The 16,324-nt window shown below is 36.6% G+C and overlaps 1 protein-coding gene across 1 annotated transcript; it reads right to left on the reverse strand.

Annotated features, from left to right (window-relative positions):
- Positions 1–4,101: 4,101 nt before the first annotated feature.
- LOC129272670 (uncharacterized) lies at positions 4,102–5,142 on the reverse strand. Its single transcript, XM_054909784.2, has one exon. It carries the CDS (start codon positions 5,140–5,142, stop codon positions 4,102–4,104), a length of 1,041 nt encoding a protein of 346 aa, XP_054765759.1.
- Positions 5,143–16,324: the final 11,182 nt, after the last annotated feature.

Consider the following 16,324-nt stretch of genomic DNA (forward strand, 5'->3'; position numbering starts at 1 on the left):
AAGATCTCTCCTCACCTTCGGATGTACGACATTCAGAAGGCAGCTATCTTGGGTACAACCAGATTGATAAGAAAGACTCTCGGACATTAGTAGTGTAAAGTTCCTAGTTGCACTTGAAATTACTTGGTGCTTTTTGTTAGAGCAAAGTTATTCAAGAAAAAAATACGGACTTGATCCTGTTTAGAGGAATAATAATAATAATGATAATAATAATAATAATTATAATAATAATAATGATAATAGGCATATGTACAGCGCAAATAGCAAGCTCGTTAGAACAACGTCACTAACTCCGAGCAACATCACAAATATATACTTGAAATCTGCTTCTCATTTTTAATCATTAAACACGTAACTCAATTCAATTCAATTCAAATAAAAATTCATTTTCTTCCATTTCACAAATTTCTACCTTTTTTCGTTAACATAAATTCATACAAAAATCAGTTTGTTATGAACACACAACGTAACGTCGTCGTAACACCTTCGTAACTTCATCAATCATCATTAGTTGGTTTGCGAGTTACGCAAAGATTTAATGATTTTATTTGGCGAGTAATAAACATAAGAGGCTATAAAACTCAATAATTTGAGCGCGAGTAAAGGGAATCATAATAAGATGCAGAATAATCTTCCATTTTGCAAAAATCAAACAAACATGCATGCAATCATAATATACATTAAACTATGCTACTATCAAATAATTATCCACAATAATTCACGTACGTATTTGAGCAAATCATCATTGACTCAAATGTCCGATTTATCTCACTCTTTAAAATCTTTTCAACTTGTTTTATTTCCTTTTTCAATAAATTTCTCTGCAATCATGAATGATCCTCATAAAAACCAATTTTCCACTGACGAGAATATATATTTTTTTGTCTTTCGAATTTGATCAATCTTACATGGTCGATATTGATGATCTCGATCCCAGAATCACAGAAGAAGATGCTCAGTCAGTTTCTCTATCTAATCTAATATACCATGAATTTCCACATCAATAGTTTTCACAGGGTTTTACTGAGTACACATTACAATCACTGGGATTCACTGCCATACATAAATCAAATCAAGAGTTCAAATAGCAAGCATCAGTTTTCTGACAAATACAACAGACATTCTTTGATAATATAGGATTTGTATAGCCCACGTATCCACCTTACTAGGTGCCCAAGGCACTCCTATATTACCCCGGCTAAGCTATAGTCTTTTTTGACAGCTTTTTTAGGAATTACTTCCTGCCGGTACCCATTTACCTCACCTGGGTTGAGTGCAGCAAATTGTGGGTAAATTTCTTGCTGAAGGAAAACACGCCATGGCGGGGAATCGAACCCACGTCCTTCAGATTGAAAGACGAGAGTCTTAACCACTAGGCCACGACGCCCCCACGTAAAACGTAATACTACATGATGCTTACCCCCATCGAGGTTAACAAAGAAAAGGCACTGGCATGCCAACACCACTGACTAACTTCTGGGAAATCACCGTCTGGACATCGGAGAATAGGATTGTCAGCCAAATCTTGAATCAATATCAATCTCAAAATCACCATCTACATCATCTCTGCACCATCACTACTACCAACACCACCACCACCATCACCACCACCACCACTACCACCACCATCACACACGCAAAATCATCAATAATAATTCTGCGCTACCATATATTTTTCTAATTCTTTTTCTAAAGTTGTCTATTTCTCAGAGAATATTTCTTTATCTATAATGATTTCTTCAACTGTGGCAGCTGATCATTTCTCACCCAACAATCAATCAACATGATTAATAATATGGCAAATTGAACTGATTTTGCTCTTTGAGCATCTCTTCACCACCACCGCCACTAACACTACCTCCAATCAGTACGCTACCATATATTAATTTCTATTATTATAATTTCTATTATTTTCCCATTAAATATTTCTAACAGAATTTTCCTTCTATATACAGTGATTTTCAACTTTGAGAGCTGATCATTTCTCACAAATGAAATGAATTAATGATCATGGCAAATCAAAGTGAATTAACTCTTTGAGTTTCAGTATTGATTCCATGTTGTTGGAAAGTCAAATCAAGCGTACAATTTGCTAGTATACAAATATTGAGGATCATCGGGAGCATTGGTGAGAATAGCTTTATAACAGTAGTAGTAGTAGTTGAATAATGATGACGCTCTTCAATCTCTCCAGATTTACGCGCCAAATTATAACAATAATAACACGCCCGATGCATAGTCGATCGAGGGCGTTAGGACGGTTTCATAATATATAGGGCATTGGTGAAAAGCAGTTAACTGCTGATCTTTTTACCTGTGTGAATATATAATCTAGTAGATAGATTAATGATTAAATAAAAGAATGAATACATACATACAAATAAATAAATAAAAAATAGATAAATGAATGAATGAATAAATAAATAAAGATGGGTACTTATTGTAATGCCGAAGCAAAGTTACATGAATTATCATGATTTTTGAAATAGTAATAACGTCAGAATCAGGATCCTTGCTATAATGATGCATCCTCATCTCAAAACGAAGACTGGTCAATAAAAGTCATTCCCGACCTTTCTTTGGAGAACTCGAACGCTTATTTGCGACGGTAGTTGATTTTGGAAGAGACTTTTGGGCCCGTCGTCATGGTCGTAAAACTCTGTCTGGCAATGCAAATTGTGTGACATGAGATTTTTTTTCGTTTCGCATCTGGAACGGAAACATTCAATCTGCGTTTCGTGTGCAAAATGCTGGTTGCTACTATGGTAACAGCGACTTTCCAAAGCCACATTTGGTTCCTCCCAGAGCTCGAGAGGCCGCCCGGGGGCCCACTTCCATTGAAGAGTGGATACCAGGCGCGACCACGCGTAAAAAGGGAAAGAGTGGGCAAGTACGTTACGTATAGGCCTATGTAACGTTATAAGTGTGTCAAAAACGATGTTTAGAATACTGAAAAGGAGGATATGTTTGCAATACTTGTAGGGTTTCACAAGCTAAATACTTGTTAAGAGATGCATTTTCATAATCTGGAAAAGCCTTGCTTCCCTTGTTTAGGGTGCTTTTCGAAACCGCATGGTCGTGCCTGGTATCCACTCATCAATGGAAGTGGTCCCCCCGGGAATTCGAATCTAATCCCCAATTTCTGGGGAAAGTAAAACATATTGCCCATTAAATTGTGTGCTAGAGGCATATCGTTTGTGTAGGAGTAAACAAAAGAAAAAAAAACCCCACAAATTCGGCTGGTACGTGTTCAGACCAGGGACGGCCTCTCACGTCCCTGTTCAGACGTATACATGCTGTGTACATAATCAACGCATGCGAAATGGTTTCGGCTGGAAAGGTGATTTGACCCATGGAATCAATTGCCAGAGATCCACCAATAATCCACATTAAATGCAATATCGATTCGATGGACTGTAATGATCTATATCTAAGCCTTAATTCAGTAACTTTTTCCTCACTCATGATGTACTCGATTTGTTTGAAAAACCACTTTCTTATACATGTCATAATCTATTGTAGGTCCTGCATTTCGAATATCTCCAGCCATCAGTCGTAATGTACATGCATGTATGGTGCGGATGTCGCGGGAAAGGATTTTGCACACGAAAAGCAGATCTGTAGGGCCTGTAACCCCCCTGTTACACAAAGCTTAGCATTGATTGTAGAGCAGTTTTCTACAATTGATTCTATTGACTATAATGTACAATCAATCTTAAAAATCAAGTGTATGATTAAGCGTTAACTTTTGTGTAAGGGGACCCTAATATTAGCGTCCGTGAGGATTGCGATAGGTGGCTATTAGCTAAAATGAATAACTGATCACGTGATTGATTTCAGCCAATCACTTGATTAGGATCAATATCACCATTTTTAGACAAACTCAGTCGATCTCTTCATTGACAACCATATCCATGTATGCAATTAGAACCTTCACCTAACGAGATACTAATCCAGTATGTTTTTTTAATACTTTTCTCGATCGTCCAATGGTCAGAATGAATAGGAATATTTACTAAGATATTATAAATTGCTCAAAAACCTTGTAACATGGGATAATACATAGGCCTATTTGAACATAATAGGGGAAACAATAAATAATTACATTCGTGAGAATATGTTCTTAAAGTCCGACCACACTCTCTGAGATACACTTCTAAAAATTCCATTGGTCAGAACAAGTACAAAGAGTTTCCACCAGAAGCTGCTCAGAGACATCAAATATAACAGATTTCCGACCGTAGCGTGGAGAATATCGGTTACCAGAAGAGGATGGACCGCGATGAACAAAGCACTGAAGATGACGTAAAAATACGAAGTAATGACGAGAAGGATGATGGTCTTAATACCGCGAAAACGCGGTCCTTGAGGGCGATTTCCTGGAGGGTTGTCTGAAGACGTTCCGCTGGATATCGAGTCCAGCGCGTGGACCTTCCTCCATTGAGATACGGACACAGCTAGCAGACGGATGTTGAGTAGGGAGGTGATCAGGGCGGGAAAGGCGATGCATGCGACCAAGATCCCCAGATCGACGGTCAAAGATGGTTTGTCGAAGATGCCGTCGCGACAGAAGTACAAACCACGCGACGTGTAAGGGAATGACGGGATTGGCAAGAAAGTGGCGCAGTTGAGAGAGAGCAGAACGCAGATTGATAACGCGATAGCGAATCTTTTTTCGTTCACCAGGTTGAGGTAACGCAGGGGATATGACACCATGAGATACTTATTGGTCGTGATCAGACACTGCAACCAGATGGACAAATTTGCAGTGTAGAAGCAGAAGAAGAGCAGAAGCAGACACAGCCAAGGCGAGGGTACACCATGTTCTACGAAGAAACTTGGTTCTGAGTAAAGCTGAAAGGTCGTGCTTGCACACCCGCCGAAGATATCCACGATGGCCATGATCCGGAAAAGAAAAATGTTCACCTCCCCGATGTCCTGGATAAGAGGATGGCGTAGAACAGCGAGCATGAAGACGTTGCAAACCACGATTAGGAGGTCGAAAAGAACGATGATGATAGCTGCGATGACGTTGACGGCAACTAAGGCATGAGAGTTGTCGCCGTGATCGTGATCATGATCGTGATGATCGTGGATTAATGTTGAGTTTGTAGCAGTTAAAATATCGCTGAAGTTTTCCATTTTATTTAAAGAGGTCGATTATATATTTCATTAAAGAAAAAAAAACGATTGCTCGAGAATTAGAGCTCTACTTAATATTTCGTACTTATGCATGGGAATACTTCACATACTATCTTTCTCGAAGCAAATTATTCTCCAAATTTCATTCAATCCTGTTGTTTTTTAAATGAAGTGAATGTATATAGGCCTGAACACCAAAGTTGCATTTGGTAAGAAATATCGGTTAATGCATTTGACATTGGAGTAGTACGGCCTTGATGGTCAGGAAAGGTTTCACAAAAAGTAGCTCGAAACTAGAGCGGCATGATGTTGTGGCGTCTCTCTCTCAAGAAAAAAAAACGATCTCGCACGAAAGTCATGTTCATCCCCATATATATACGATTATATAGGGCATCCATCAAAGAGAACTATCCCCGAAAGCTCTGCAAGCATTACAGCAAAATGTGATTACAAAAAGAGTCAACACAGACCCATGATAATAATTTCAGACGCGCTTACTATACTCTTTAATGCATTTTTTAAGAAAGTGAAAAATATCCTTCGCAATTCTGAAGATGTTTGCATTCAAGCCCCTGTCTTATCTTTGCACATCCTTAACTGACATTTTTAGCTTTGGCGCACGCGCGATCGATGCCTCATATCAATTATGTGCACGTGGTCATACCGTGGACGTAGGTCCTCTAGGTCAATGATCTCGCCCATCAAAACTAACAATGGATGCTCGAATACCTGCATCTTCATTGGATCCCTCCTAGTTAGGTTTGCTATCTAAGCAACATTTTCGCTCTAAAAGACATGTGCTCGAGGAAACTTGAAAATAATGATGCATAATTATCTCAGAGGTATATATAGGCGGATCTTAGATTTCAATCTACAGTTTTTGTTTTTACATTGAGACCCATTTTTTTTTCATAAACAAACGGGACGTCAATTTTTTAGTAGTCATGAACAGGATGCATAGTTAAATTCACAATGCGAGCGAGCAGCGCGGGGAGAAAATTTTGAAGAGCACGTTTTAAGGACTGCTTCTAAGCAGTTGATATTTCGAGAAAAGGTTACGTATCTCTCTAATAAATGAAAATCCGAGAACGCAGCATGAGCCGATTTTTTTTAAGTCAGACTTTCAAAAAGTAAGATTTTAAGCACATTCTTGTAGTCATGAACAGGATGCATGACGATATCTCATAGTTCAAAATAAGCTTGAAACGCGAGAAGAAACATTTTTGTGTGTGTATTAATTAATCTTCTTCTCTCATCCCCCTTTTTTATCTTTGGCTCCGGAAATGAGAAGCAATAGCCGCTTCGACCCTATTCCCATTCCCAATCTAATTATTGTGTAAAAGAGGAGCAATTGCTTTCAGGCTCCTGAAAATGTTACTATGTTATAGACTTTTCACATTAACAATACGATATAAAAATAAAATTCTCTCTCATTAAAACAAAGTGTTTAAAATCTGCAAATGATCGTGACTTTTTATTCAAGTTTCTAAATTTAAATGTAGCTCAAAAAGTCCACAGTTCGACCTCCAAAACCTATCGTTTTACTGTAACGAAAATATTAGAAATGACCAGATTGTTTATAGGGCCTATATACAAATAATTATCCTTATTTGTTTTCTTTCCCTTCTCTCGCTTCAGTCTGCTTTTGCTTTTATGACGGATGATCAACCACAGCTTTCTGAAATCTTAATGTCAAATCAAATAAATTCAGAAGACAAGAGGTCGGAGTTTAAAAAATGTTATATTTCTTACCCTCCCAACTTGAGGGATAGGCTTAATGTTGTTTGATATTTTTATTGTACAGACTTTTATAGGATTAACAGTTAAAATGCATTTTCCATTCAGGATCTTGCCCCGCTTGGAAATGACCCCACGTGACTTTTTATTTCATTGCCGCAGACGAAATTGATCCCGAACCCCGTCTACACAGTCGTCAACTACCTCATGCTTGCCGTCATCGTCATCAGTTTCGTCACCATGGGGACAACGATCGACCTCAAACTGATCTGGGAGAGGCTCCGTCGGCCCTGGGCGGTACTTATTGGTATGTTGTGCCAGTTCTTCATCATGCCCGCCCTCGCCTTCGGGCTCGCGAAAGCCCTCCGACTCGACAACGCCTCGGGGATTGGATTGGTACTCGATGGGTCGTGCCCTGGTGAGTATACCCTAGTTCCACGTTGGTGTTTAAGGAACTTTCGATCGTTTGCAAGTCAATTGTAGGTCTAAAATCATTCATTAATATTGGAGGTAAATAATGCCACCGCACACCTTACGACTAGTCCACGATCCAATTTGGGAACAAATCGCATTTTGCTCCTTTTCTGAAAATGGGAATTAAAAATATATTTTCATCTGAAGTTCAAATTAGCTGTAAGGATACTAATGAAATAATTGTTATTGATTGCAAGCATTTATTTTGGAGTAAACGCCAAATCGGTTTCAAATCGTGGCCAATCGTACGAATGTTATGACGTCATTACGACTAGATATCAAATTCGATTTCGTTCTAATAGGGATGATAACATAATCACAGATTTTATCATAGGAATTCGTAAGTTGATTTACATGTAGAACATTACACAGTAAGACAGGGGCGGAAATCTCTCCCCCCCCCCCCCAAAAAAAAAAAAGGTTATCATATCCCAAATTTAAGGTCATTTCACGAAAATAAATTTGACAAGCAAAAAAAAAAAAAAAGGTTATCATCCCAAAAGTAAAGTCATCTCGTCCTAAAATACATGTTTTATTTCGATTTTGAATGATGTATTCTTACCATCATAAAAGACCACAAATAGTAGGGGGACATTTGATATTGTGTTCCCCCTACTATTTTGAGCAGGGGGGACACGTCCCCTTGTCCCCCCTGGGATTTCCGCCCATGCAGTAAGATATTCCGTGTCTTACGTTTTATTTCAAAATCGGGTCGCAGATCGATCGTAAGGTGTGCAGTGGCCTTTAGTTGAACAATTAAATTGATTGCCGGTTTTCCTCTTAAAGCAGAAACTCGCCTGTCACATAGCTATATACTCAAACGGGAACTACGAATTGTAAATGTGCAATTTTCAAATGAATTGATTTATATTCATCATCAATTTCATTCAAGCCTTTTCTACATGATTTCTCGACTTTTCTTTCACACAAATGAGCATCCTCAAGACAACTCATTTTTATGACAATCCAATTCGACATTGTCAAAATTTTATATTTGTTATAAAACGATTACAAAAAAATTCTTACAACGACTCTAATAATCTTCCTTTGTAGGCCTATCTTGTATAGGAACAATTTTTTTTTCTATTTGTCAAAGGTAAGTTACAACGCCAGTATTTTTTTTGTGTGCACATTGAGCCAACCCTACTCCTTATCTTTACATTATTCTGAATAAAAAAAAAGTTATTGGAATCGAAACCGTAAATCTATGCCCTTTGAGATATTAAGACCTAGATGTCGCATGAGCAAAATCGTGTCAACATTTTTTGTTTAACCTTGCACCTTCCTCTACGGTTTATGAGGAGTTTACAAGCCCATATTCTGCCTGAACATTCATGATTACCTTGCATTGAAAGCTAAACATACTCCCAACAACAAGTTCACTAATACATAATAATTTGATAGGCATAGCACTGAAATTTCATTAAAATCTGGTATTGAACTAAGACCCCAGCCCTATGCAGTTACCATGGCAACGCAGTTTCCAACTCACTTCGAAAATGAATCATGCATGTCTTATCCCAAGATGAATGTTTGTGCCGGATTTCAAGGGCAATAGCAAAATAAACTGGGGGAGAGTAGGTTTTCCTGGGTTTTGGCAATAACATGCCTTTACCATGACAACACAATTACAAACGCATATGGAAAAGGGAATTTCCATGTTTTAACCTAAAGACCAATGTTGGTGCAAACTTTCATGAGCATTTGCCAATATTGGGAAAGTAGTTTGATCCACAATGAGTTTCCCTGGGTTTTTTGCCATAATATGCGGTTACCATGGCAACACAGTTTCTGACAAATGCAAAAACTGTGTCTTGCACATATTTACCTCAAGACCAATGTGTATGCCAAATTTCATGACAGTTGACTGTAAAATGATGGAAGTAGTTTGAACCGCAAGATTTTTACCTTTTTTTTGGGGGGGGGGGCATGATAAACCGTTACAATGGCAACACAATTTCGAACGCATGCAAAAATGTGTCTTGCACATCTTTACCTAAAGAACAATGTGTATTCCGAATTTCATGAGAATTGGTTAAAATTTTAGAGTGTACATGTAGCTCGTTGCGCAATATTTGCAACCGACTGACCGGCGTACGTCGATTCTTAATATTTTTAATCCCCTTCAAACTTCCTTTGGCGTGTATAAAATAACAAAGTTATGGCATATTGTATGCTTATACATGTATTTACTAAATTACTATTCGGGCATCCTGGGGCTTTCTGCAAAAAGAGTTCTTTATAGCAAATCTTTCTGAAACGGGTCCCTAAAATATGTAAATAGAGAGGGTAGGCACATTTTGTACCTCTTCTGCACACACATGAACACGAAATAATTTCTAAATAATATTTCAATGGATGTTCATTACTTAATGTATTGTATTTTGCCACTTGTTTTGATGAAAATTGATATTTGTACACGTCTATTTGCGAGCAAGCAATGTGAGCGTGCACAACTCATATCAACAAATTGAAGAGGGTTGTTTTCACAAAGTCCATCTTTTTTAATTCAATAAACCAGTCGACGATCGATCCTTATTTGATTATTTTGATGAGGTAACCGCCACACAACTACCACATGCAAGACATGTGGTCGGGAAATGGGGTGTTTGCACCTGACCTTTATCAAATCGAATTTACAGCTGAAAGCGACGCGACGTCGTGCATTTTTTTTTATCATGTTGTTTGGTGTAATGAGGACTGTACAATAGCTTACAAAATCTCGTCGGTGGAGGCCAGCCTAAATTAATTGTGATTTGAATAAACTACCATTTGAGCGCATGGACCTCATTTCCCCGTTCATTTCCATGATGAAAGCATGTAAGAGAATATCATGAAAATGTCAAAATATCATGTTGATATCACGTGTTTGGAAAATCACTATGAGGTGAAACTTTAATATTTCATGGACTTTTAAGAGGGTCTACGTTCTACTGGTAGTACAGTATTTACCTTTATACTTTATCTGATTAAAAAAGAAAGTAGAAGAAGAAGTGGTGAAAAGTGAAATGGAAGGGCAAACTGTACGATATAAAATTATTTTTTGGTTTTACAAACTTAACGCAAAATTAGAATTTCTTTCTAAAAAGGTCAGGGGCCCGTTGCAGAAAGAGTTGCAATCAATCGCAACTCTAAAAATCATGCGCAACTTGATTTTCAACCAAAAAACAGCGCGCATGTGGGACTTGCGATTGATTTTTTTGTTTGTTTGTTTGTTTGTTTTATTTCCGTATATAAAATAACAGATACAAAGTACATACAAATACACATAACATGATATGATGAGGTCAATATTAAGATACAATAATAAAAGGTAAAAAATAAAGTAAATTATACGGCTGGTAGTCCATATTCAGCTGCAATAATGCAATTGCTGCTGGTCTTCCATGGAGCCAGTTTACTTACAAAAATGCTATGATTACCATAAAATAAAGAAAGTTGACCATCAGACATATAAGTGAAATCATTAAAAACAAAGAAAAATCATATAACCTTCACCTACCCCCCTCCCCCGGTACAAATCAGTGGTTTAATTTCATTTAGCACAGATATATTTAAAAAATGTATTTTTAAAAGAATTGAAAGTGGTGACATTACGCACGCACAAAGGGATTCTGTTGAATTCAGATGCAGCTCGGTAAGAGAAAGATCTTTTACAACTATTGGTTCTAGGTCTGGGTAAACATATATTATTTTCCTTTCTAAGAGGGTAAGGAGTATCTTTTGTATGAAACAAATTTTTCATATATTCAGTGGACATGTTGTTACAAATCTTATACATGAATAATATCAAGTGAGTATACTGACTCTTTTGAATAGTGTCCCAACCAAGAATAGAATGAATTTGAGAGGTTGAAGTGTGTGAATAGAGGTCAATTTTCAAGATTATTCTTCCAGCTCTATTTTGAATTTTTTGAAGTTGGTCAAGTAAAGATTTGTTTGCAGATTGATAGATAATGTCACCATAATCAAAATGAGGTAAAATTATTGACTTATATATTAACTTTAATTCTGACAAATTTACAAAATGCTTTAGTCGTGCAATATAACCAATCATTCTCCCCAGTTTTTTACATAAATAATTTACGTGATAGTCCCACTTTTCTGGATGTTTTCATCCACAAAGACACCTAGATACTTAAAGCTATTCACTTGAGTCAGTAAATGACAGTCAATTTTCAGTTGTAAATGTTGTGACCTTTTAAGCATTTTAGGTGTTCCAATTAACATGCTTACAGTTTTATCATAGTTTATTTTCAAATTATTCAGACAGATAGACTTCCCAGCTCCTTATTAAGGATGAGTTCGATAACTCTAATATCTTTATGTGAGAAATATATTACTGTGTCGTCAGCATAAAGGTGTACGGTGCACTCTTTAAATACAGAAATTATATCATCAATAAATAAAATGAACAGTAAGGGTCCAAGGAGAGATCCCTGGGGTACTCCCTTAAAAATGACCCTTTCTTCAGATACAATTCCATTAATGGATGTACGTATTCTTCTATTAGTCAAATAACTTTTGAACCAATGCAATTCATCACCAGATATACCAATATTTTTAAGTTTGGATAGGAGAATTGCATGATCGACCAGTAGTCCAGTCAATATAGAGCTTGACCCACCACTAATTGCAACATGAGATATTCCACTGCAATTATTTCGAGGAAGGTCCCCTAAACAACATACTAAAAGTCCCAAGAAATCCAACCAGTGGAAATTTATGAAATTTGCATATTATGCAAATTAGCCATAAAAAGTAAGAAAAATAAGGAAAATAGCCCAAAGATTACAAATTTAGTGTCCAAAACAATTTAATTTGAGCGAAAATCCATGATAAATAACTGTATTCAATGTTCTTTGTCAAAAGTGCAAAAAATCTACCTCATTTGCATAATATGCAAATAAGCATCCTTATTTGGAAAAATGTAAAGGTATTCTGATTTTTCTCTCAATAACTGCTTGAAAATTTCATTAATATTGAAATTTACATGCTGCTATCACTAAGGACGTTGAATACATTTGTATTCAGCTTAGTGTCTGTAGTGTAATTTGCATATTATGCAAATAAAAGTATCTAACATGTTATAAATATTCAAGAAAACACACTGGTGATACATCCCTCAAAAATTGCAAGTAGATTATCTATTGAAATTGGAATATGGCAATACCTTACAGGAAGGTTTTCTAAACACCATATTAAAAGTCCTTAAATATACAAGCATATAGAAAAATCACAAAATTTGCATTTTATGCAAATTAGCCATAATATATTACAAATAAGGAAAAAAATCCAAATATTGGAAATCAAGTGCAGAAAACAATACGAATTGAACTGAAGCCCATGATAAGTTTGACAAATTTAGTTATTTTTTAAATAAGAAATCGTAAATAAATCTACCTCGTTTGCATATATATGAGCATTTTTATATGAAAAAAAAATCCAGAAATTTTGACTTTTCTCACAAAAAACAGTTATGAAAACATTTCAGTCTAGATCAATATGATGCGATCACTAAGAATGGCAAAAACATTAATAATCAGCTTAATATCTGAAGTGTAATTTACATAGTATGCAAATAAGCATCCGACATGTTATAAATAATCAAGGAAACACAATAGTGATACTTTCCTCTAAAATTCCATGTAGATTATGTGTATTAACCATGATGGCCTTCCCTACACTTCTTGCTTGGTTGATATTGACTTTTGTCACGAGCATTTACCCCACTCATATTGTACAATGATGAGTCCATTCTACATGGATCCCACTGCTTGAATGCTTCATTATTTCCATCCAAGTCTTGCTCTCTTCTTGACTTTGTAGAGACTTTGCGTTTCTTGCGAGTATAGTCCACGCTAGCAAGCTCCTGGATTGCCAAGTGATCAGCACAAGATGTCACACCCGTAAAAATAAAAGCCCATTAGCTTCGAATAGTTGGTCCTTGTAGCACATCACTTAGCTTATAACCTTGGGGTCTTAAATCTCCACCCTACATATCGGAGCTTTTAGCTCAGCATAGACCAACACGTAGTCTCAGATCGGCAGATCAAGCATTGCTTAGGGAATCTCTCAGCCACACAACCTGGGGTGACAGAGCCTTCTACATCTCTGGACCAAAGCTGTGGAATAGCCTTCCCCAATTTACCAGGAGAGCAGAGACCCAATCAACTTTTGAGTCGTACCTTTCTGTTCCCCACTCCAACATTATCCCAAGAATAACTCCATTGTAGCATTACTAGAACAGTACTTGAACTGAATGATGATCCTAAGCACAATTTGAAGACATTGAAATTTGTGAGATATTTCAGCTGAGGCGGATACCGGCGCTTTACAAGAACCCATCATCATCATCATCATCATCATCATCATCATCATCACTTGTCTTGATGGTGAATATGAGTACTTGCTCTGGGCATGCTTAATAAGAGTAACAATGGGTATTTGCCTATACGAGCGACATGAAAGCCAATCATAAATTCATGATGAAGGCTTAAAGTGCATTATAGGCATCTTTCTCAGATACATGCAGGAATCGTGATTAGACGTTCTTGCTGAATCCAGTTGCTGCTTCATGATGAAGCATCCATTTTCTGTTCTTTCCTCTTTGATAAATCTACTATGGCAACCATCTCCAAATATTAAAGCTATAGTTTCTAAGTAAGTCCTATGCAAATAATAATATTAATGTCCTGATATTTATGGTAAACAGAAATTCCTCAGTGAGACAATGAACAAACCAGATGGAGGACTAAGCCAGATTATTGCCTTTCCAACAAGAGGACACAACACAATGGAACACCCTTAACATCACCATCAAATACCATCCAACATTGATAAGACAGTGTGTACCACTTCCAGGATTTATTTGCCACAATGTGTTACTCATGGGTATACTGTGAGGTTATCAAGAGGAATAAACCTTTTAGCACTTATGGTACAACTAAGGATGTTCTTCTGGAGGAATGCTGACTTTATAATAGTGTCATGCAGATGTACTTTGGACAATCATACAACTCTCTGTACTGAAATCCGACAAGTCGAGCATAGGAGACTGAATGCCAATCAAGAGGACTTTAACAAGAACACACCGTTAACCATGTCTTCTTCCGACACAAGTTGCCTCAATGGACAATGAAAATAAGTTGTGTCGGAGGATGTCAAAAGTTTTAGAGAAAGGCTAGGAAGGCTTGCATATTTTTGAACTCCAAAAGCATCAGTAAGGTAAAGCTCAGAATTGCTAAGAGGACCATAAGAGGGTTTGTAGACAAGCCTATAATACATGATTTGTTGACCGGATTGACAATGATCCAGGCTGTAACAATTAGCATGTTGGGAGCCCATAATATCAATAGCTATGACTACATTGGAATAGCATTATTAAAGGAAAGCAACGATTTTTAGTCTTAGTATTCACCCATGATCCGGCACTGATCATGATGATGATGATAATGACGCTGCTCTACAAGTCCTGGGACCCAGTCCTGACCCAGATATGGCCAGATAACATATTGTTTAGTCAAACAGGTGTAGCCAGACTACTGAAGAAATTGTTAAAGAAAACATCCTGCATGAAGCTACTAGGCCAAACGGAATCTCTGCTACACTTCTTAATGAGACTACTCATCATATCTTACCTGCCATAAGTTTGCTTTTCCTGGCCTCCCTTTATCATGTTTTTACGGTGAATTTTCAACAAAGTATAAGTCGTTCCCATCCATATAAGAAAGGGTTGTCAACTCTAACAAACTACACACCAGTTCAAATACTGTGCTTTGTTCTTGCTGATCCCATCATCTTGTCAGACTAACAACGCGGCTTAGGAAGCGAAGAACATATTTCTAGTATATTTCCTTGAATATAAATCATATTAGGATAGATTTGAATGCTTAGTGATAGCAGCATATTAATTTGAAAAACTGATATGTTTTCACTGCAGTCAATGTGATAAAAATCAAAATTTCTTGACATTTTCCATATAAGGATACTTATTTGCATAATATGCAAATGAGGCAGATTTGCTAGCTTTTTGAAATAAAGACATTGAACTTATTTATTAATCATGAACTTTTGTTCAAAATTACTTGCTGTGGACATTTAATTTGTAATCTTTGGATTAATTTCCGCATTTTTTATTTTTTAATGGCTAATTTGCATAATATGCAAATTAATTTTCATTCATTGGGATGAATGCTCATGCTTAGTGATATAGTATCATATTAATGTCAACATTAATGAAATGTTTTCAAGCAGTCTATATGAGAAAAATAACAATATCTTGACATTTTTTCCATATAAGGATGCTTATTTGCATAATATGCAAATGAGGTAGAAATTTTTACACTTTTGATTAAAAACATTGAATTCAGTTATTTATCATGAATTTCCATTCAAATTAAATTGTTTTGGACCTTTAATTTGTAATCTTTGGATTATTTCCCTTCTTTTTCTAATTTTTCATGGCTAATTTGCATAATATGCAAATTTCATAAATTTCCGCTGCTTGGATTTCTTGGGACTTTTAGTATGTTGTTTAGGGGACCTTTCTGGAAAGCATTTCAGTGGAATATCTCGTGTTGCAATTAGTGGTGGGTTACCCCCCTATTCTGGCTAGATTGACTGGACTACAGGTCGAAAGCCTTTTGAAGGTCTATAAAAATAGCCCCTGTATACTGCCCATTGTCCATAGAATGAAACCAGTCATCCGTTACCTTAGCAAGAGCAGTAATGGTAGAGTGTTTCGGACGGAATCCAGATTGAAAAGCAGAAAGTAAAGAATGAGTTTGAATATAACGAAGCAATTGCTTTTGCACAATTTTTCCATTAATTTAGACACACAGGGTAGAATCGATATCGGTCTATAGTTGTTAAATTCCAACTTATCACCTTTCTTGTGAATAGGAACAATTTTGGCTACTTTCCATTTCTCAGGTACAACACCATCACATAAATATTTATTTATCAAGAA

The sequence above is a fragment of the Lytechinus pictus genome, chromosome 12, assembly GCF_037042905.1.
Source record: "Lytechinus pictus isolate F3 Inbred chromosome 12, Lp3.0, whole genome shotgun sequence".
Classification (NCBI taxonomy): Eukaryota; Metazoa; Echinodermata; class Echinoidea; order Temnopleuroida; family Toxopneustidae; genus Lytechinus; species Lytechinus pictus.

Excerpts from the sequence above, each read along its gene's own strand:
- LOC129272670 (XM_054909784.2), bottom strand. The coding sequence starts at position 5,142 with ATGGAAAACTTCAGCGATATTTTAACTGCTACAAACTCAACATTAATC.